General features: G+C 44.4%; 1 protein-coding gene across 2 annotated transcripts in view; it reads left to right on the top strand.

Annotated features, from left to right (window-relative positions):
- GARNL3 (GTPase activating Rap/RanGAP domain like 3) overlaps positions 1–23,547 on the top strand; it is a 165,717-nt gene that overhangs the window by 93,259 nt on the left and 48,911 nt on the right. For both annotated transcript variants that reach the window (XM_069580126.1, XM_069580125.1), the window contains exons 6-12: positions 346–464; positions 9,104–9,168; positions 11,531–11,594; positions 12,555–12,581; positions 20,397–20,472; positions 21,107–21,205; positions 22,263–22,366. In XM_069580126.1, coding sequence (XP_069436227.1) covers positions 346–464; positions 9,104–9,168; positions 11,531–11,594; positions 12,555–12,581; positions 20,397–20,472; positions 21,107–21,205; positions 22,263–22,366 — 554 coding nt within the window. The remainder of the gene's footprint in view (positions 1–345; positions 465–9,103; positions 9,169–11,530; positions 11,595–12,554; positions 12,582–20,396; positions 20,473–21,106; positions 21,206–22,262; positions 22,367–23,547) is intronic.

Below are 23,547 nucleotides of genomic sequence, written 5' to 3'. Positions count from 1 at the left end.
TGGTTGCAGTACTTCCAGGCATCACTTCTAGACACCACCATCTCCAAGGGAAAAAGGAAGGCCATCTTCAGCAGTGAGGAAGCCTTTTCAGAAACCCCTTGACACACTTCTTCCTTTGTCTCACTGGCCAGAAGGGGTCACATGTTCATTCCTGAGCCCATCCCTGGCAGGGGGACCTGGAAAGCATGATTAGGATATAGTCACCAGGTTCCGTCCTGAGCTGGGCTGGAGATTACCATTCTCTGATCCTGTGGGAAGGGCTGGCTTCCATCTGCAGCGCCCACTGCTCCCAGCACCCAGAGGAGCCAGCTGCATTTTCACATTCTGAATCTGCCTCTTTTCCAGTCCATCAGAACTACATTGGAAACGATGCCGAGAAGAGCCCCTTCTTCCTGTCCGTGACCCTCTCTGACCAAAACAATCAGCGTGTCCCTCAATACCGTGCGATCCTTTGGAGGAAAACAGTGAGTATCTGACCTGCCCCTGGAGTTTCAGCACCGCTCCAGAGTTTAATCAGTGTCGTTGTTGGCTTTTTTCCTACAAGGATTTTTGAGGGGGCCTATTGAGGATTATTCTCAGGAGAAACCTTGCTCTGAGTTTCACAGGAGAGACCTTCATGCTCTGAGTTGAACATCAGCTTTTCCCACGTAAGCCACTAAGCAGACATTACCTCCCCCTCAGTCTCTGCCCTCTGGGAATACAGGACTGTGTTAACCTTTGCTGTTACTGGTACTGAAAGTGATAAGCTGACTCACCTTCAACTAAAATAAATACAATTTAATGGAGTATAATACTCTAACACAGGCCCAGTCCCTGGGGGACCCCTGTTTCCACCAGCCAGTCTCAACCGCTGAATCAGCTGTGCTCCTAGGATTTCTTAGAGGCTTAGCTCCTTTCATCAGTATCACGAGGTAGAAAAGCAACCTGAGATTTAACAAATACCTGCTGCCCACGGTGGGCTCTGGACTGAGCTGAAAACAGACCCTTTCAACTCAAGGACACAGGTCTTTCTTTAGCACAGAAAGTTTTTCTATGTTCATTAGTGTTGCTTCTTTTCCTGTTCTGATTTTTTTTCTAGTAATTCTTATATTTGACCTCTGTCTTTCATCTTTTACCTTTTCTGCTTCTCTTGGTCTTTTTTTCTTTGCTTCTCAGAGAAATTTTTAAAGATAATATGGACCCTGGAAAGAGCAAAGCATTGGAGTTAAGCAAAGTAGGGTTAAAAAAAAAACCTCAGTAACAAGTTCATTGGGTTGGATTTGAGAAGATTTCTCATGCCCTCTGAGCCTCCACTTTCTTCTTTGTAAAGTAGGGAAAGTTCTGGGTTGTAGCTGACAGAATGATGAGTACTAACAAGACTACATTAAGTGAGATCTTAAAAATTTACCCAGTGTCCCAAGTCATCAAATCTTAAACTGGTTAGATGCCTGAAGGTTAAAACATTTTATTCTTAGATTGGTAAGTACAGCATATAATTTTACAAGCAATAAAACAAACCACACTTAGAAAATGTTAGTTCTCTTATTTGGTATTCCCACTTGATGGGTACCTTTGTTGAAATCCAGTATTTAAATAATCACATGCTGATTTTTGTCTCAGCTACATAGGATATCAAAATTGCTATGTAGATCTTTTTAGAAAAGACATAACAGAAACTTAAAAGAACAGCAACTTTTATACACATGTACACACTTTTGCACACATGCATACATATAGAGCAATAAAGTAGCAACTTCAAAAAGCCCAAAAAGAATTTCCAGTAACCACTACAAACTGTGGCTAGGAACTTCTTGTGATGATTAAAAATAGTAATAACAGTGAAATCTAACACTTACTGAGCACTTACTATATGCTAGCTAAGTCCTCCGAATACATAGGTGTTATTACAGTTTAGGGAGCTTAACCAACATGGCCAAGGCTACATGCCAGTAGGTGGCAGACCAGGCAGAACCCAGGGCCCATGCTGAGCCGTCATCACTGCCCCCAGTGAATCCTCATGTCATTCTTTGACTCGTGGGGTCACTCTCCCTAGACTGTGAGCTCCATGAAAGGAGGGGACTTAACTGCTTTGTCCTCAGTATCCCTAGCAGCAAGCCCAGTGCCTGGTACATAGGAGGAGCTCAAAAAATATCTGTTGAATATGTTAATGAGATGATTAATGACTAACGAAGTCCAGCTTAACCAGTGTACTCTATTGCTGCTATTTATATAAACATCTATGTTTCAGAAAATTTTAAGCAGGTTTAAGGTAAAAATCTGGTATAAAATAAAGTTAGATCTTATGAATTATTTCCTGCAGTTTTGGCCTTACCACTCCCCCCATGCCAGTGCAATTGGGGTCAGTTTCACCATCAGCATGGCTGCTCTTGAACCAAGTTTGAATGACAGTTTTAGAAGAAAATGCTGGGGAACATGAGCCAGTTTTCCCCAAGAGTGTACATGATCATCTCTTCTCCTTAGCTCCCTGCTGAGAAGTGAGGGTGCCTTCGTCCAAAGCCTCTTATCTTCTGCAGAAAAAGGCTGTTTTCTGTCCTCCTCCACTTATTTTATGCTTGCCTACTACAGTATTCCAGTCTCTTCTGGCTTAAACGTTTTCCTTGGATGACTGCCTCTTCTGGACAAATAATCAGCCTTTCGGATTTCTGTCCACTAACCCTGTTCCTCTTGAAAGTGATATTTGGGTACGAGAAGAGAGGGTTTCTGAGACCTCACAGTGGCCGGAGGTCCACCCAGGACCCTCTGGGTTCTTTCTGGTTTCTGTTGTAGAGGAGCAACCTCTGAGATGTAACTAATCTCTTGACTTTTAGGGGGGTCATTGGAGAGCGCCTGTCCGTGAAGTCCTTGTCCTGGCCACTTGCTCCTTGTAGTGAAGTCACCAAATGCATGAACCCTCTGACCTGATCCCAGGTCTCTGCGCCTTCTGGAAGTACTCCAGCCTCTCCACCTGGGGCCAGAAGGGGAGGGGCCAGAGCCTTCATCTCCAATATCTAATCTTGTTGATCAGCCATGCCTGAAGCTACTGAGTTACTGCCCCTCAGGGTGTTCAAACAGGTTATACATGAACATCCTCTGGAAGGCCATGCCTGGGAAGTGAGCACTAGTCCAGGTGCCTCCAGGCCTTACCTTGATGTCCTTTCGGCCTCTCCACCCCACCCCCATCCAGGTCTGTCCCCAGGAGGCAGGCACCCAGGGCCCCAGGGCCTAACCCCTCCGCTTGCCTGTCTTCCTTCTTCCTTCCTTCCATCTCCCTTTCAGGAGCCAGGGGTCGTGCCACACTGGTGCTGCCTCCGCCTGGAATAAGACTTTCTCAATCCCGTCTTCTTCCCTCAGGAAGTAACTGTCCCTTCACCTTCTCGCTGGGAAGGTTGCCAGGTTCTGGGGAGGAAGAGTAGGGCACATGCAAGGGAAAGTTTTGCTGATTTTAATTTCCAAAGATAGTGTCTAGATTACCTTATAAGTTGTGTAAGCGCTTGAAGGAAATTAAGACAGAGAATGATATGGGAGGCTGCCAAAGCAAGCTCCTCCAGGGAGGTCTCCTGAGGAGCTGATGTTCAAGAGACCCAGAAGATGCAAGGGAACTGGCCACGTAGAGAGTTGGGGGAGGGGCGGGGGACAGTCAGAAGGAACAGGAGCCTTCTGGGACGACTCTTGGATGGTGAGAGAAGTCAGGGAGGTGGGATTGAGACCTGGGACCACCGTGGAATTAGATAGGATGGGCAGAAGGAGCATTCGACCCCCTCTGAGTAGTGCCAGCACCCAAATCCAGAACTCTTCTCTCAGCCCTGAATCTTGCAGGGCTGGGTAGGTGTTCGCTGCCCACTGCAGAGCAGTGAGGAGCTGAACACTTCAAAGCAGGATGTCAGCATGGGGATGAGTTACTGAGCCCGTGCTGGCCCAGGGCCAGTGCTGGAGGCTGTGGGGAATCCAAAGATGCAGGTGACTCAGTGCTCCCTCCCTCTTCCCTTGAGCTCACATTCTCCAGTTTAACAGAAACACAGCTAAATGGATAAACCCTGCTCGAAACTGTCTCACGCATCTCTGGATGTGTTCCTTCCAAACGCAAAGGAAAAAAATGATTCACCCTTGTAAAAATTCCATCCAGACAATACAGCAAGTAAAACAGGAGAGGATCAAAATTGAAGTACTCAGAGATAATCACTGCAGTGTCCTTCCTGACATCACACACATACATACACACACATACACACACACACACACACACACACACCCCCAGGCTAGGTAAATGGGTTGATGTTGACACGCATGCACGTATCCTCCTGTGCTCACTTAGTATAGCCGGATATGCACTTGTACTTGACTTTCCCTGTGCGTTTGTTCCACTGAAAACATAGACTGGAAGGTGTTTTTTCTTGGAGAGTGACCCTGGAAAGCCACAAAACAAAGCTGATGGAGAAGAGCTTTACTTCTTTGTCGTGAAGAAAAATACAGTCACAATCCCATGGGCTTCACATCTGTGTTGGCAGCTCATGGTGATGTTACCAGCATCCAGACTGGGCTGAATCCTCCCTCCCTATTCCATGGTGCTGTACTTGGTCACTTCAATCATGCCTGACTCTGTGACCCCCCGTGGACTGTAGCCCACCAGGCTCCTCTGTCCATGGGATTCTCCAGGCAAGAATATTGGAGTGGGTTGCCATTTCCTCCCCCAGGATATCTTCTTGACCCACGGATAGAAGCCGTGTCTCCTGCATCTCCTGCACGGGCAGGCGGACTCTTCTACAGTTAAAAAGGGAATTTTACATGTGGACCATGTCATAATCTCTTTCACTAAATAAACATGTAGTATAAATCCTTTGCAAATTATTAATCTGTTCAGTTCAGTTCAGTTTAGTCACTCAGTTATGTCTGACTCTTTGCGACCGCATGGACTACAGCACACCAGGCCTCCCTGTCCATCATCAACTCCCGGAGTTTACCCAAACTCATGTCTATTGAGTTGGCAATGCCATCTAACCATCTCATCCTCTGTCATCCCCTTCTCCTCCTGCCCTCAATCTTTCCCAGCATCAGTGTCCTTTCAAATGAGTCAGCTCTTTGCATCAGGTAGCCAAAGTTGAAGTTGAAGTTTCAGCTTCAACATCAGTCCTTCCAATGAACACCCAGGACTGATCTCCTTTAGGATGGACTGGTTAGATCTCCTTGCAGTCCAAGGGACTCTCAAGAGTCTTCTCCAACACCACAGTTCAAAAGCATCAATTCTTCGGCACTCAGCTTTCTTCACAGTCCAACTCTCACATCCATACATGACTACTGAAAAATCATAACCTTGACTAGACAGACCTTTGTTGGCAAAGTAATATCTCTGCTTTTGAATATGCTGTCTAGGTTGGTCATAACTTTCCTTTCAAGGGGTAAGCGTCTTTTAATTGCATGGCTGCAATCACCACCTGCAGTGATTTTGGAGCCCCCAAAAATAAAGTCTGACACTGTTTCCACTGTTTCCCCATCTATTTCCCATGAAATGATGGGACCAGATGTCATGATCCTTGTTTTCTGAATGTTGAGCTTTAAGCCAACTTTTTCCTCTCTCTTTCACTTTCATCAAGAGGCTCTTTAGTCCTTCACTTTCTGCCGTAAGTGTGGTGTCATCTGCATATCTGAGGTTATTGATATTTCTCCCGGCAATCTTGATTCCAGCTTGTGCTTCTTCCAGCCCAGCGTTTCTCATGATGTACTCTGCATATAAGTTAAATAAGCAGGGTGACAGTATACAGCCTTGACGTACACCTTTTCCTATTTGGAACCAGTCTGTTAGTTCCATGTCCAGTTCTAACTGTTGCTTCCTGACCTGCATACAGATTTCTCAAGAGGCAAGTCAGGTGGTCTGGTATTCCCATCTCCTTCAGAATTTTCCACAGTTTATTGTGATCCACACAGTCAAAGACTTTGGCATAGTCAGTAAAGCAGAAATAGATGTTTTTCTGGAACTCTCTTGCTTTTTCCATGATCCAGTGGATGTTGGCAATTTGATCTCTAGTTCCTCTGCCTCTTCTAAAACCAGCTTGAACATCTGGAAGTTCACGGTTCATGTATTTTGAAGCCTGGCTTGGAGAATTTTGAGCATTACTTTGCTAGCGTGTGAGATGAGTGCAATTGTATGGTAGTTTGAGTATTCTTTGGCATTGCCTTTCTTTGGGGTTGGAATGAAAACTGACCTTTTCCAGTCCTGTGGCCACTGCTGAGTTTTCCAAGTTTGCTGGCATATTGAGTGCAGCACTTTAAAGCATCATCTTTCAGGATTTGAAATAGCTCAAATCCTCTACTAGCTCTATCACCTCCACTAGCTTTGTTCGTAGTGATGCTTCCTAAGGCCCTTGACTTCACAGTCCAGGATGTCTGGCTCTAGGTGAGTGATCACGCCATCATGATCATCTGGGTCATGAAGATCTTTTTTGTACAGTTCTTCTGTGTATTCTTGCCACCTCTTCTTAATATCTTCTGCTTCTGTTAGGTCCATGCCATTTCTGTCCTTTACTGAGCCCATCTTTGCATGAAATGTTCCCTTGGTATCTCTAATTTTCTTGAAGAGATCGCTAGTCTTTCCCATTCTATTATTTTCCTCTATTTCTTTGCACTGACCACTGAGGAAGGCTTTCTTATCTCTCTTTGCTATTCTTTGGAACGCTGCATTCAAACGGGTATTTCTTTCCTTTTCTCCTTTGCTTTTCACTTCTCTTCTTTTCATAGCTATTTGTAAGGCTTCCTCAGATAGCCATTTTGCTTTTTTGCATTTTTTTTTCTTGGGGATGATCTTGATCCCTGTCTCCTGTACAATGTCACGAACCTCCATCCATAGTTCATCAGGCACTCTGTCTATCAGATCTAGTCCCTTAAATCTATTTCTCACTTCTACTGTATAATCGTCTGTAGCTATTCCCTGGTGGCTCAGACAGTAAAGTGTCTGCCTGCAATGCGGGATACCTGGGTTCGATCCCTGGGTTGGGAAGATTCCCTGGAGAAGGAAATGGCAACCCACTCCAGTTCTCTTGCCTAGAAAATTCCATGGATGGAGGAGCCTGGTGGGCTATAGTCCATGGGGTCACAAAGAGTCGGACATGACTGAGCAACTTCACGATGACTGTATAATCATAAGGAATTTGATTTAGGTCATACCTGAATGGTCTAGTGGTTCTCCCTGCTTTCTTCAATTTAAGTCTGAATTTGGCAATAAGGAGTTCATGATCTTAGCCACAGTCAGCTCCCGGTCTTGTTTTTGTTGACTATATAGAGCTTCTCCATCTTTGGCTGCAAAGAATATAATCAATCTAATTTCAGTGTTGGCCATCTGTTGATGTCCATGTGTAGTGTCTTCTCTTGTGTTGTTGGAAGGGGGTGTTTTCTATGACCAGTGTGTTCTCTTGGCAAAACTCTATTAGCCTTTGCCCTGCTTCATTCTGTACTCCAAGGCCAAATTTGCCTGTTACTCCAGGTATTTCTTGACTTCGTACTTTTGCGTTCCAGTCCCCTATAATGAAAAGGACATCTTTTTTGGGTGTTAGTTCTAAAAGATCTTGTAGGTCTTCATAGAACCATTCAACTTCAGCTTCTTCAGCATTACTGGTTGGGGCATAAACTTGGATTACCGTGATATTGAATGGTTTGCCTTGGAAACAAAGAGAGATCATTCTGTCATTTTTGAGATTGCATCCAAGTACTGCATTTCAGACTCTTTTGTTGACCAGGATGGCTACTCCATTTCTTCTAAGGGATTCCTGCCTGCAGTAGTAGATATAATGGTCATCTGAGTTAAATTCACCCATTCCAGTCCATTTTAGTTTGTTGATTCCTAGAATGTCAATGTTCACTCTTGCCATCTCCTATTTGACTACTTCCAATTTGCCTTGATTCATGGGCCTAACATTCCAGGTTCCTATGCATTATTGCTGTTTACAGCATTGGACCTTGCTTCTATCACCAGCCACATCCACAACTGGGTGTTGTTTTTGCTTTGGCTCCGTCCCTTCATTCTTTCTGGAGTTATTTCTATTTCTCCACTGATCTCCAGTAGCATATTGGGCACCTACTGACCTGGGGAGTTCCTCTTTCAGTGGCCTATCTTTTTGCTTTTTCATACTGTTCATGGGATTCTCAAGGCAAGAATACTGAAGTGGTTTGCCATTCCCTTCTCCAGTGGACCACATTTTGTCAGAACTCTCCACAATGACCCGTCCGTCTTGGGTGGCCCTACACGGCATGGCTTAGTTTCATTGAGTTAGACAAGGCTGTGGTCCATGTGATCAGATTAACTAGTTTTCTGTGATTGTGGTTTCAGTCTGTCTTCCCTCTGATACCCTCTCTCAGCACGTACTGTCTTACTGGGGTTTCTCTTACCTTGGATGTGGGGTATCTCCTCATGGCCTTCGCTCCTGACCTTGGACGTTGCGTATCTCCTCTCAGTCACTTACTGCTCCAGCGCCACGGAGCCACCACTTTTGAGAGATTATAAAGAGGCTAGCCTCATCTGTCCTGGGTGCTTAGATGTGGGACTGAGCCATTCAGGCAAGCCCTCCTTCAGTCCCTTTCCTTCAGCCAGTATTGACTGAGTACTTTCTATGAGATAGTCACAGTGGGTACTCATTCAGAGAGGAGGAAACAGACTTTAAATAAGTAAACACAGAAAAATATCAAAGTATACATTATGAAAACTCAGAAAGAGCCAGGTGATTTATAGTTCGAAAAGTTTTTGACCTGGAGGAATCATATTTGCGTCCTATTGAACACATAGAGACTGTCTTCTTATTCTGATCTTTGAGGCTGATCCAGTCCTTGGCTCAGAGGCCAAACCCCTTCTCTGGTTTAGGCAGCTTATCTGCTCATTACAATGCCAGAGACACCTGAGACCAGCAGTCCAGATGCTTAAAGCGTAAGTGCCTAGGGGTTGGAAGGATGGGGGTGTTGTTGAGCCAGTGCTGTTGAGCCTAATTAAGAATTTTTCCAATGTAGGATACATTTATTCATATACGTGCTGCTTGAAGAAACATGAACAAGACTAGACATGGGTTTCTTTTATGTGACGAGGTAAGACTCTTCCAGGGATGGAGATTGCCAAGCTTCTCATTGGTTTGCTGTTTTGACTTTCTAGGGTACTCAGAAAATATGCCTTCCCTACAGCCCCACGAAAACACTTTCTGTGAAGTCCATCTTAAGGTGAGTACGTGTGTGCAGAAACCCAATAGCAGGCTCTCATAAATGGGTTTTATCCTATGAGCATTCTGATGTCAGCTTACTATTTCCCTGGGCCTTGGCTATATACTAGACATTTTGCTAAGCACTTGGCACACAGTACCTAATTCAGTAGTCACAGTAACCCTGTAGGGCAGGTAGTATACTATTATCCCATTTTATAGATGAGGAAATGGAGGCCTAAGAGGACAAAGCCACAGCTGGTATGTAGTGGAACTGAGGCTCAAGTCCAGGTCTGGCTGGTTCTGAAATTTGCTGTCAAGCATTTCTGTCCTGCATATGTTGCCCGTTTCTTTCCTGCACGTGTGCAAATACTTTGATTTTGTGAAGAAAATCAAGAAATATTTTTTCCTTTCATTTTTCTTGTTGGAAATAGAAACTCAGATGTCAGCAAATGCTTCTCAGAGAAGAACGTGCTTCACCAAACAGAAAGCTAAATGAATGGAAGGAACTGCTCACTGCTCAGCACTCAACTGCTTCTCATGCCCCCACCTTTCCACCTCCCTCTGTTCTTTCCCCCATGTCGGGTGTTAGCCTCCCCTTGGCAATGCGGCCACTCAGATCAGCCTGGTGCTTTGTCACCAGCTAAGATGTTACAGTAACAGTAGCTTCTGTTTGTCAGGCACTGTGCTGAATGTTTTATAAGCATTGTTTTAGGAAATCTGTAAGTTGACTCTATAAAGTGGATCTATTATTACCACCTATTACCACTACTCTACATAGGAGGAATTGGAGCTTCAGAGAGGTGAAGGGATTTGACAGATATCTCACAGCTGGTAAACTACAGTGCTTGGATTTAAACCTAGATCCATGTGACTCCAGGGCTTGGGCTATCAACCACTAATGTCACACACTAGTCCTGTGTGACTCTGAGAGCTTATCCTGGTGGCCTGGTAGTTTAGTTTCTATTCATCTGCAGCCAGGTGGTGGTCGGAAATGGTATTTTCCATGTTCCCATCTATTACTGTTACTTGGCAGCATGTCTGTTACAGTGATGAACCTGACTGTCCATTAGTGATTGCAACTGGCTGATGAAAGGGTCCTAAGATTAACAAGTAAAACATTTGTACCTTGTTTTCAAGCTTGATTTTTGTCTTTGAATTGTAGACCTTCTTCCCTCTGCTATAGGCCCCCTGGTTTTTCTCCTGGCCAGTCTGAAGCCCTAGCTAAGAATGAATCCATGGAGAGGTTAACCTTTTTGTTGAGCACTGAAGTATCTTGCTGCTTCTAAATCTGAACTTCAAGAGTCATACTTTGAATTATATTGGCCTAAATTTCTGAAAATCCTTTTATTTTCTTCTTCTAAAATGGTGCTTCTCCAGCTCCTTTCTTCTGTATATTTAAAGACTGGGGATTTCAATGAATTTTAATTTCATTTAGTTATCTGAGGAGACCTTCACTTTTCGGCCCACCACTCAGCCAGAGCAAGCTGCAGCAAGAAAGTATTTTAAAGTTGCAAAGATTAAAATTTCTACAGTTGCTGCCAATGGAAAAAAAGATTTTCTCTGTTACAATCATCAACTTGAAAACTTAAAAATTAAAATATACATACTATTGGGTCAGATAAGCTGAGTTCAAATCTTGGCTTCATGACTTAACAGCTTTGTTATCCTTAACTAGTTCTTTAACTACTGAGCCTCAATTTCCCCATCCTTAATGTGAGGATAAAATAGTACTTGCCTCATAGAGATTGAATGAGATAATCCACATGAAATATTTAGCAGGGTGCCTGGCATATAGTAAATGCTCTGTAAATATAGCTATTATCTTTACCTTTTATTTACAGATATGAGGATTCTTGCTGAAGAAGTCAGGGATCATTTTGTTCAATTACCTTGTTTTGCCCTAGAGGAACTTAGCTCAAGAAAATTCAAGTTGCTTGGTTAAAGCAAAATGTGAAAGAATAATCTTGTTAAGAACAACCTTTTGCCCTTAGTGAGAGAGGAATTACCAAAGGAAGAAAAACATGTCAGGTCATCTTAATTACATTTCATCTTATCATTCATTACTGTGTAAATGTCAGTGAATCTCTTTTTTGGTAAATAAAAGTAAGAATCATGGAGATTAGCTAGGGTTGCCTATAGCAGGTGCTCCCCACTTCTCCCTTCTCTCTGTGAGAGTGCTCCGGGGCAGCCTCCGAGGTTGGTTACTCAGGTATGTTCCTTCATTGATCGCTCCTTGTTGACTTCTACCTCCTTTGGCCCCTCTAGGAATCCAGCTATGATCTTCTAGGGTATAATACTTAGCTCTGCTGAGGATCTAAGACTGGCTCCACATTATTTAAGTTTCTACCACACTGCGGCTCACTCTGTCCATTCTATTTCAGTGCCATGAATCTGGACAAATTCGAGAAAGGCCCCAGGGAAATTTTTCACCCTGAGATACAAAAGGTAACCCAGAACTTTGTGCTTCATAATTGTATAATGTGGTCACAGTGTTAGAAGTGACAAATTATCAGTGATTCTTAGCCTAGGATCCCAACCAGAATCACCAGTGGTTCTCATCATGAAGAACTTCCCACCTGAGAGTCCAATGGGAACTGAGATGGAGGCTAGGAGTCTGTCGTTTTCAGAAATTCAGAGGATAGCAGGTGTCCAGAAAGCTGTCCTGTTTTCTTAGGACTTACTGGTAAAGGAAATCAGTCTGCCTTGGGAGAAAAATGTTTAGTCATAATCAAAATAATGGTCCATCAGAAAAATGGCAACTAGACTTTTGTCTCACAGTTGCAATCAATTTCGCTTCTAAATTCTCCCCTTGAAACTCATAAATGCAGCCATCACTAGCAGTGTGACAGTTCTGTGTCAGAGCTGAGCTTCAAGGAGCTGGCATGCCAGGCAGGGTGACATGGGAAGAGGCTGGAGAGGCAGCCTGGCTGGGTTCTGTCCAGGAGGCAGCAGGCAGCCAGTAGAATCATCCTGCAGAGGAAAATCTGAAAACGAGATATAGCAACCTTCTGCCTATTTAGGTCATACCTCTATGCCTGTTTTCACCAAAGACACTGTCACACTCTCCCTTTCACTCATGAGCTTCCCTTCCATCCTCTGTGTGTGTGTGTGTGTGCATGTGTGTGTGTAAAACTTACCTGCAGTAGTTGCCCTGTTGTGATCAGGTGTCTGTAGGCTTCCCTTAGGAAGCTTGAGCAACCAGCTTCCAGCATAGGGGAAAGAGTTCTGACAAATCACTGGATCCAAAAAGTACCCAGTAAAAGTAAACATTAGCTTAAAAATGGAATATTTTGACGTGGAGAAAAGTGGTGTCAGTGACAGTAGATGAAGCTTGGCTTTCACAGAAAGTCAACATAAAATGATCACCATTCATCCTGACTTAACCTTTTGAACTTCATTTGACAGGACTTGCTGGTCCTTGAAGAACAAGAGGTAAGTAGTGTTGCGAGATGCCGGGTCCTGCTACCCCACCTTGATGTTTGTCAGTGAGCTTCCCCTTCACCAGGAACACAGCCTTTCCCCCTGGACACACCTCTCCGTGGATTTGCACAGCGAGTCTCTTATCACTGAAAGACTTGACTGACATATTTTCTCCGGTGTATTTCAGAATTTTCTGTGCAGCTAGCCATAAAGATAGAGAAACAATCAAGCTGCTTAAATCTGCTTGGAATCATTCAAATGTTAATCCCATGGTCAGGGTGAGGAATGAGGTTTTCATTTTCGTTCAATTAAAGCTAAGGTACTCTGTTAGCACATTCAGAATGCCGTATCATGTGCATGTTTCCATTCCCTGTTGTCCCACTTAAAAAAGAATATGTTAGGTTTTACAACTGCATGATTAACATAGAGAAATATCTGAAATACTATCACTCAACTGTTGAGTAGTTACTCGATGACTGTGTGTACACTGTTCCTGTTGGTAAACGGCGGTATCACCTGTCCAGTCGCTGAGGCCAGACTTGGAAACATCCTTAATACCTCCTGTCTCTCACACCCCATCTAATCCATCAGCACATTCCGATGACACTGTTTCAAAACATAGCCCTGACTCACATGCTTCTCAGTGCTTCCACCACCACTCTAGTCCACCAGCCCCACCATCTCCCACCTGGATTCTGCAGAGCCTCTTGCTCTTCTGCCTGCTTCCTCTCTTGTCCTCTCTTCTAGTTTTCATAGAGCATCCAAACATGGTAAGCCATCTGCTCCCTTTGTTCAGAACTCACTGGCTTCCGATTCCCCTCAGATGAAGCCCAAGGTCCTCCCTGCAGCCTGCTAGGGCCTGTGTAATAAGGCCATCCCCTGCTCCACCCTCAGCTCCACACTAGCCCCGGGCCTCCTGCTTCCACGTCTGCAGGAAGCCTGCTGCTCCCACTGCAGGGATGCTCGTCCCAGACGTTGCCTGGGTCACACCCTCTCTTGATTGGCATCTCTGCTCAGGGAGGACGTCCCGGCCCCTTAACTAAAATATCTCTTACCCACTGCCCTTCTAACTGGTTTGTTGATCTTCTTGACACATGGATTCCATTTATTCAGTTTTTATCTGTTGCCCCCACTAGAACAGGGACTCTTCCATTGTTCTTCCCTGCTGCATCCTCAGAGCCTAGAATAGCACATACAGAGGACACAGTAGATATTTGGTTGGATATGTGAATCATTCATGGACTGAGTGAATAATGAAATCGTATGATGCCACTGAAAGAAATGAGGTAGATCTTTATTTACTGGCAGGGAAAGATTTCCACAACACAGTACTTACCGAAGAAAAACAACTTGTGGGGCAATACAGTATAAGCCTAGTTGTTTCTATAGGCAAAGATTTCTATGTATATTCATTCATTCCTTGATTCAACAAATGTTTACTGACCTCTGACTATGGGTGTACCGTGTACTATTTGAGGCGCTGGGGATACATTGATGAAGAACGCAAGGTCCCTTCTTCATGGAGCTAGAGTCTGCTGGGCTAAGACAAACTAAGCAAGAAAATAAACAAACATAAGCACAGTCCTACTGACAATTCCAAGAGCTTTGGGGAAAGTAAGCAAGGTAGTAACACAGCATAAGGAGTAGCTTTTACCCACTGGCCAAACAGAGGTTTCTCTGAGGCAGCGACACCTCATGATTCCTGAACATGGCAATGTAAAGTCAAAGAAGGAGGCCGAGCGGCTGCCCCCACATTGTTGGCAGGAGTCGCCGTGGGCAGGTTAGTGGAAGTGTCGGGCAGGATGTGGCAGAGAATGGGCAAAAGGAGACATGCACATTGTAATCTACCTGTTATCCATGTACAATCATGCTTGTTGCTGAAGAATCCATGAACTCCATGTGCAACTTGTAAAAGGCAAAAGATAAAAGTCATACGCATTTCTGGTGAACATTTGAAAAATGCAGAAATGAACAAAAAATATAAGGAAAATATCACCTAAAATCACAGAGAAAACTAGTATTGGTAGAATATCACATTTTGATATATATTTGCTGTATTTTATCTAAGATTAGGGTTATACCATGTATAGTTTTTAGGCTTCCCTCATGTCTCAGCAGTAAAGAATCTGCCTGCAGTACAGGAGCCATTGGAGATGTGAGTTTGATCCCTGGGTCAGGAAGATCCCCTGGAGGAGAGCATGGCAACGCACTCCAGTCTTCTTATCTGGAGAGTCCCATGGACAGAGGAGCCTGGAGGGCTACAGTCCATAGAGTCACAAAGAATTGGACATGACTGAAGCAACTTAGCACGCATGCATGTATAGTTTCTATGTCTCAGAATTACTAATTCATAAATATTTATTGCACACCCACATAGTACATGCCCCTGCCCTTTGTGACAAACAATACAGAAATGTATCCGTGGAAAACAGGAAGGAGCTTCTCTGGTGGCTCAGATGGTAAAGAATCTGCCTGCAATGCAGGAGAACTGGGTTCAGTCTTGGGTTGGGAAGATCCCCCGGAGAAGGGAATGGTTACCGACTCCAGTGTTCTTGCCAGGAGAATTCCATGAACAGAGGAGCTTGGCAGGCTGCAGTCCATAGGATCACAAAGCGTCAGATATGACTAAGCAACTAAGAACACATGCACATCAGCGGGAAACACGAATGCTCCCCCACTTCACCACTTCCACCCTCTCTTGAAGAACCCCTGTTTGCTGTTTGGTTTATTCTCTCATACTTGTCTTTGGACCTGCCAAATTTTGAAAAAGGAGTAACTCATCTCTTTATTTCTCATTTTTATTTCCTGACTAAGGGCATATTTGCTAGCAGCAACAAGGGTACTCATTATAATGTACTTGAAGAGGTGTGACTAGTGATCAGCATCCTTCACAGCCTCCCTGTGAGCTGTGTGGCCAAGGCACTCTTCTTTAATCCCACCCACTTCTTGAATTTATCCCAGTTCCTCCCAATTATAGTGATAATCAGCTGCAAAGATGAGCAGGGAAAAAATGAACAATACTAGTGATGTTTCTGAAAGGTTAGCTATTTGGTAGAGTGTTGTTGGTGTCCTGAAATCCATTGTATAGAGAGCCTCCTCTCCCCCTGGCAAGAGAAAACATGGTGTCCCAGGCAAACAGGCATGGAGGGGCTGACAGACGTGTAGGAACATGTGAAACACAGAAATATGGAGGCATAGCCCAGACAAGAGTAACGAGGAGCTGAGGGTATGCAGTTCTGATTTAAGACATCATATCTTGATTCCAAAATATTCTTTTGGAATCAGTAGGGCTTGTTGTTCAGTCGCTTAGTCATGTCCGACTCTTTGTGACCCCATGGAATGCAGCACAGCAGGCTTCCCTGTCCTTCACCAGCTCCCAGAGCTTGCTCAAACTCATGTCCTTTGAGTTGGTGATGCCATCCAACCATCTCGTCTCTGTCATCCCCATTTCCTCCTTTATTCTTTCCTCTCACACTTCACTTTCCTCAGAAGAAATATAATTCCTAGCATACTATTAATTCCCCAAAACATGACTATACGTTGGTTTATAATCATGTTGAGTTTTGTCTCATAAAATTTGGAACTTAAAAACGTAAAGTCCCATACAAGTAGGAATTACAAATATGACCTTATTTCTATGGTGAGTATCTGAGCAGGACCGAAGTCCTGAGAAAACCAGTTCCCACGATTCCCTCCACCAGTCACCTCCCTCCAGGAGCCCAGGTATGGTCTTGAGACTTTGCACTCCCAGCCATCCCTCAAGGCCCCCTGCTCCAAGTAGCAGCCAGCCTCATGAAGCACTGATGACAGCAAGTTCAACGCTGCTAAAATGTGACCTGTGATGGGCAGGTAGTCCCGAGTCAAGTGATGCCCTCCTCAAATAGCCCCTCATAAAAGCTATCTCCTCCAGAAATACAGTGCATTCTGTTCAGTGATACCTTGATTTCTGGAGATAGGAGACAACCCTGTTAGTCATTGACGTCATTTGGGAAGCCCTGGAAACAAAATTACCTAAATGAGACTCTGTAATTTCAAGTACTTACCAAGACCTTGCAATACCAGTCTTTTGGGAGCCTCCACCTGAAGTGGAGGCTGAAGTGATGCTGAAGCTGAAACTCCAATATTTTGGCCATCTGATACAAAGAACTGACTCACTGGAAAATACCCTGATGCTGGGAAAGTGAAGGCAGGAGGAAAAGGGGATGACAGAGGATGAGATGGTTGGATGGCATCACCAACTCAATGGACATGAGTTTCAACTCCAGGAGTTGGTGATGACCAGGGAGGCCTGGCGTGCAGCAGTCCATGGGGTTGCAAAGAGTCAGACACGACTGAGTGACTGAACTGAACTGAAGTAAACTGAACTTGAAGTGGGTGGGGTCCTCTCAGCAAGGATGCTGGTGCCAATGACAGAGCAGCCCCAGAAAAACTTTCCAAAGCTTCAGCCAGTGATCAGGCAGCAATGGGCCCTATTTCTGCTTGTAACTCTCAGCTTCACTCAACTCAAAACCATCCTGAGAAGACTGTGGCCCTGTGTTGAAAAGAGCACTGCATCGCAAGTCAGGACTCCCAACCTCCAGCTCCAGTCCTGCCCTCACTTAGTCTCAGGCTTGGGCACATCTCGTCTTCCCTGGGCTTCAGTTGTCCTGTCTGTAAAGTGAAAGCGTGGATTCAGTGGAGCACAGGGCTGTTAGTTCATGGCTCATTGTTTCAGTCATTGACCCAATACTTCTTCCCTTGGCTTACTAGCTGTCAGCCCAGCTGGACATGACCCTGAGCTGGTTGCTTCTGCAGGTTGGTTCCTCCAGTCCAGTGATTCTCAGACAGGGGTCCCTGGGCCAGCAGCATCAGCATCACCTGTGGACTTGTCACAAATACAGATTCTTGGACCTTACCCCAGACCTGTGGGATTGGAGGCCCTGGGGATGGGGCCAGCAATCTTTATTTTAACAAGCCACCCAGCTGATACTGATACCTGTTCAAGTTTGAGAACCACTGCTTTAATCTCTGTGCTGTTATTCTAAGAAGATTATCTGTCAGACCCCAAACCACTGTAGGTGCTTGTTAAGGGACCACTGAGAGTGGAAAAGGTGCCAGAGTCATAGAGACATATGATTGCTATCATCATTCCCAAAAACAGAGAGAAGAGCTACAAAAAAGATAGAACCCCAAAGTGACAGAGATCCTTGACAAAATCCCAAGAAATTTACCAAAAATAGGTTTATATGGAAGAGGTGGAGGCAACTTGTGGAAAATAAGTTGTATCTGACCACTTGTGTTTCTTTTCTCATTTATTACACACACAGTTGTTCATGAATATTTATTAACCCTCTCCAAAATATCCAGCACGGTAGTGGGCCCTGGAGATTCCACAGAGAGCAAGATATGTACCATCCCTCTTTCATGGGACTTAAGTTCTAGTGGTGCATGCGTGCTCAGTTGCTTCAGTCACATCCTACTCTTCACAACTGCCAGGCTTAGACTGCCAGGCTTCTCTGTCCATGGGATTCTCCAGGCAAGAATACTGGAGTGGGTTGCCATGCCCCACTCCAGGGGATCTTCCTGACCAAGGGATCGAACCCAGGTCTTTTTCATCTCTAGCACTGCAGGCAGATTCTTTACCACTGAGCCTCCAGAGAAGCCCAAGTTCTAGTGGTAGAAACAGACAAATATGCAAGTTCAATAAAAAGAATTACAGAGTGTGAATAGATGTATTAAGAAGATAAACAAAGTACCATGAAGGAGAATAACAGTGCTGGGAGGGTGACCATGTTGGAGGTCAGGAAGTCCTCTCTGGATTGACGTGTGAGCTGAGGCCACATGGTGGGCAAGAGCCCTGGGTGAGGCACCATCCTGAAAGCTACCTCCCTCTTCCTCACTCTACAGAAAAAACCACTAGATAGAAAATTATTACTACTGATGGGTATGCATCTGTCCTTCAGATGTACTGGGGACAGAAGAATGTTTAGAAGTACAGCCTTAGCCCCTTAGCTTTTCAGAGTTTGAATGCTCCCAGACCAGCCATCCTGAATTCTGTGCTCTGCCTTGACCCATCCACCTCTGACCCATTGGCAATACTCTGTTGTTGTTTAGTCACTAAGTTGTGTCGACTCTTTGCAGTCCCATGAACTTTAGCCCACCTGGCTCCTCTGTCCATGAGACTTTCCAGGCAAGAATACTGGAGTGGGTTGCTATTTCCTTTTCCAGGGGAACACCCTGATGGAGAAATGGGCTAAACCTCTCTAAATTTGGTCTTTCCCTAGATGACTTGAGAGATCCCCTGCAAAGGCTTGGGAAGGAGAAAAGTAGGTTAGGTTCTGCCAAAGGCCAGGTTCACCCTGATTGCTTCCCAGGCCTCAGGAGTGAAGTGGCTTGCATTAAAAATCCAAGTGGGGTATAGTTTCGTTTTTGGAGACTAGGGTTATTAGTTTTTTGATATTAATTTTCTTTTAATACCAAATCACTATAATATTGTGTCATTTTTAAACATTTTAATCTTATTGTATTCCATTCCCTAGCTGTTTCCAACGGAAACAATCTACAAGGCTAGTTTTTCTACAATCTCAAGGCCAAGTCTACTTCCCAAGGCCAAGTCTACCCATGGGCTTAGGCCTTTAAGGCCATGACAGGTTGGAGAAGAGGAATCAAAAATAGCCTTTCCTCTTCCGCCTAAGAATTGTGCTCTTTCTCTAGGGCCTATTTTCCAGAAGCAGACCCCTGAGTTCAGAAACGATCTCTGTAAGGTCAAATGGCAGAGGCATCAAAGGATTGCCTTTTTCCCAATATGGTCAGCAATATTTTACTCACCTTTGTTCTTTGTTGGCTGCTTATCTGGCAACTGAGAATCCCCTCATCAGACAGCCTTGCAAAAGTTGATCTTTTCCAACCTCAGATTTTTGTTTTAATTATGCAATACTTCAGGCACACAAAAAAAGCATAGACTATAATATGATGACCTACGAACCTATTACTCAGTTTAAGAAAAAATTATATGAAAAACACAGTTGCAGTACTTCCGTGGTGGCCTAGTGGTTAGGATTCTGGGCTTTCACTGTGGTGACCCAGGTTCAGTTCTGGGTCAGGAAAAATTCTGCAAGGCAAGTGGTGCAGCCAAAAAATAAATAAATACAATTGAGCTCCCTGATCCTATTCTCTCTTCCCTGTAGAAGCTGCCATCTTGCATTTGGTTTTTATCACTCCCACAGGATCTGATTTTAATCCTACATTTAATGTTGAGGATAGTAGACTGAACATTTGTACTGGCTACTTCTTGATTGCCTTTTTCTCCCCACATCTGTTTTGTGACTTCTTGAGATTAAATAGCTTTAGGAATCGGGGCAAATGAGCTTTTAGACTACATTGTCTTCAGTTTCCATTTCTATTTCTAAAAGAGCCCACGAGTTTTTAGCCTCAGATTGTGGGGTTAAATTTTGAATCAGCCTGAGCTCTCTGCTAGCTGGGTTCCAGACTGCCACTGCTGGGCTAATCAGAGCGTGGTGCCAGTCCTGTGAGCTCCTGGGGTCTGTTTACTTTGAGCACTGTTTTGCTGCAGAATGGACCTGACATCCTGCAGGCTCCCTTGGTAATGAAATTTCCAGTGAACTCACAGAAGAATACAGGATTTCCTCATAAGCTATAAAAATCTATAAAAATCAACAAATAATTGTTGTTAATCTGGGTCAAAATTGAGGTGGAGGGGAGGAAGTAATCTAGCAAGTAGCCACTGAGGTCACTGTAGGGTCCCTAAATAATGACCAGCACATCTCGTAACTGTGTCTGCTTTGATGAGAAAATTAAATCCAGTGCCTTTTGTTGTCTCATTGTAAGGGCTCTGTGAATTTCAAGTTTGGGGTTCTTTTTGCCAAAGATGGCCAGCTCACAGATGATGACATGTTCAGCAATGGTGAGTGTCTCCCCCTTTTTCTAACAGAAACCCTGCCCCGCCTCATTGCAATTTAGATGATTGCAACTCATCTTACCTGCTCAGTCTTTAATGCAAAGAAACAGCCAGTAGTTTTTATGAAGTTGGAGGGTAAATTTTCAGAGTAAATTCGGTAGGACACGTTTGCTCAGTTTCGTTCATTTGACAAATATTCATTGGTCACTGAATCTGTGCCAGGCACTGGCATGGGGGATTCAGTGTAACTGAAAATTACATGGGGATTTGTTATCTCAGGAGCAACGAGGAAATTTTTCTCTGGGATTTTTATGCTTAAGAGAATTAGAAAATGGCCCTCTTTTCCTGTTATTTAGCACTTTTCGTATTCAAGACCTGTTCTTTATTAATAGGAATAGTAATGATGTTTTCCTTCTGCATTACTAGATCCTTGTGACCCCAGCCTGGCAGCATTCAGGTTGCTTAGACTGACTCTAGTTTTTCCTTCCCTCAGATTCTGGGAACTGTGGGCCCCTTGCACAGTCTCCAGAAGAGGGAATGTCCGTGGAGCCTAGTTAATCTTCAAAGGATTTCAGTACATAGCTAGAAACTAGGACCTTGTGGACACTGCACTTTGTTCACACTTGACCTCTTCTTACAGAAATCGGAAGTGACGCTTTTCAAAAATTTTTAAATCTGCTGGGTGACACCATCACTCTCAAGGGCTGGACAGGCTACCGTGGTGGTCTGGACACCAAAAGTAAGCTTGCCTCCTCCTCCATTCTGCTGTGTTTTGTAGAAGTTTCGTTTGCCAGCCTCATCTGAATTTGAATTTATAGCCAGGGTGGAGTATGCTGTCTTCTAACTGTACAGCATTTCTGGGTTTTTTCTTGTGCTTGCACTTCTGTCATTTTATCTGCTCTTCACAGCCAGTCCTGGAGGTAAGCCAGGCAGGTGATGTGAAGCTGACTGGCCTAAATTTGATAAACTTCAAATCAGGTATCCTGAGCCTCTGGGGGCTTCATCTCTCCACCAGCCCATGCTGAAGTCACTTCACAGATTCTGAATACGGGAAGGTCAGGCAGTTTGTGAGGGCTGTCCTGAGAGTACCTTAACTGGTGGATGCTGGGACAAAGTATTCAGGCCCAGTGGTCAGGCCCAGCTTCCCATCCCCATGACTCCCCCAACAAGCTCTGTGTGCCCATGGTCACTCCTGGAGTCCATCAGCCTCATTTCCCTTTCCTGGGATAATCTGATAGACACCCTTAGAAGTTAGATACTACTTTTATCTCTATTTGCAAATTTTAAGAAACTGAGGCTCAGAGAAAGGTGAGGTAATGTGTCAGAAGGAACATAGCTAATGAGAACTCGAATCTGAGTCTGCCCAACTCCAAACCCCGTGCTATTAGTCACTATACAATGCTGCCAGGGATATAGCTCCTTTTGTTTTATGGACATGATAATTACTTGTATGTCATCTTGTGTTCACTTTGGCCTAGACACCAGCAGTAACTAGAAGGCAAGGAGTTGTAACATGCTGTCCTTTGGGGCTCAGACTTCTCGTGATCTCTTCTGCGCTAAGCAAGGCATGAATGAGACAGCAAGAGAGCTTAGAGGGGGATGAAGAGGCCCCCATGTGGGCAGTAGCCTTGCCTCAGCTGGAGAGGGATCCGTACTGTTGCCTCCACTCAGGTGGATGATCATAGGATCTTTGGAATGTGCTAACTGTGCTGTATTCCTCTAGCCTGCAAATAAAGACTGTTTCCTTATGGCCTCAGAATTCCCTGTGCCCACTAAATGCGTATTGTATTTTACAGATGACACCACAGGGATTCATTCTGTTTATACCATCTACCAAGGGCATGAGATCATGTTTCATGTTTCTACCATGTTGCCGTATTCCAAAGAAAACAAACAGCAGGTACGTGTGAACACGCAGAACACGCAGCGGTGACCTCAGTGTGGAGAGCACATTGCTGACTTTATAGAACCAGAGACTGTGGATGTTCATACACGAGCCGAATTTCAGGACCAGTTTGGGGATGTTGTTTCCAGGCTGTTTGCTTGCAGTTTCATCAAGGCTTAGGAAGAACTACCCTCACTGGTGCTGGCCCCTTCAGGAGATAAAGGCTCAGACAGTCATGTACCTGTGTGTCTGTGTGACCATGTGTGTGTGTGCCTGTGTGTGAGTGTGGCTTTCTAGACCCCTGACAGACGGTTTTGCATATACACATCCTGTGACTTCTCTCCACGTGCCTGTGTCTTGTCAAAATGATTGCAAGGATTTTTTCAGGTTAATGCAGGAGGTTAACACTGACCATTTCCCCAATGGCCTGTGCCCCATTGCGGAAAAAACTACTTAAGAACACCCTGCCCACTGCAGAGATTAGCCGTTTCCAAGAGAAAACTTGCCCATTTGATGAAATCTAGATATAACAAAGATACATGGTGCTGGTTTATTAAGGATTTGGGGGGTTCCATTTACCTTTGTATGAGATTCTTATCCCTTTTTTACACATTGAAGGCATCTGTGTAAGTAAATATCACAAACATAAATCAACAGTTGTTCAGCAAAGATTTGTGAGAAATGTGAACCTAGAGCCAGTATGTGAGGGCTAAAAGGGCTTTTTTCTAAACACTTATAATCCTTATTTCAATGAGACTCCAGTAGGAGAAAGACACAAAGCAGATCGTTGGGCTAAAAAGTGATGTTATGATGATGAGACATAGCGATGCTTTGGGGACATGCAGGTGGTGGGCTCAGGAAGAGCTAGTTCTGTTTGATGGTTTGGGGCCTGGAATAAGGAGCTGGTGGATTGTCTTACAGGCAGTAGAGACCCTCTGGAGAATTTAAGCTTGCTCTGATTTTAGAAGGCTAGCTGGTAAGGGACAGGCATAGCAGGAAGTGCCTCGGCCCAGTAAGCTTGCTTAAGTGTCTAAGAGTTCCTTTCTTCCCTTGTGTGGCTGAGGTGACCTATATTATCACTACTAGGCTCCACCTCTCAGGAGCTGAAGCTCTTAGGATCCTGGGTTCACATGGAGAAGAGAGATCAAGCTGACCCTCCCACTCACCGTGAATTATGTTGACCTCTTACATCTCAA

Source organism: Ovis canadensis, chromosome 3, assembly GCF_042477335.2.
Source record: "Ovis canadensis isolate MfBH-ARS-UI-01 breed Bighorn chromosome 3, ARS-UI_OviCan_v2, whole genome shotgun sequence".
In the NCBI taxonomy this organism is placed as follows: domain Eukaryota; kingdom Metazoa; phylum Chordata; class Mammalia; order Artiodactyla; family Bovidae; genus Ovis; species Ovis canadensis.
The sequence above is the reverse complement of the archived record's forward strand: the minus strand, read 5'-3'. Positions and strand labels throughout refer to the sequence as shown.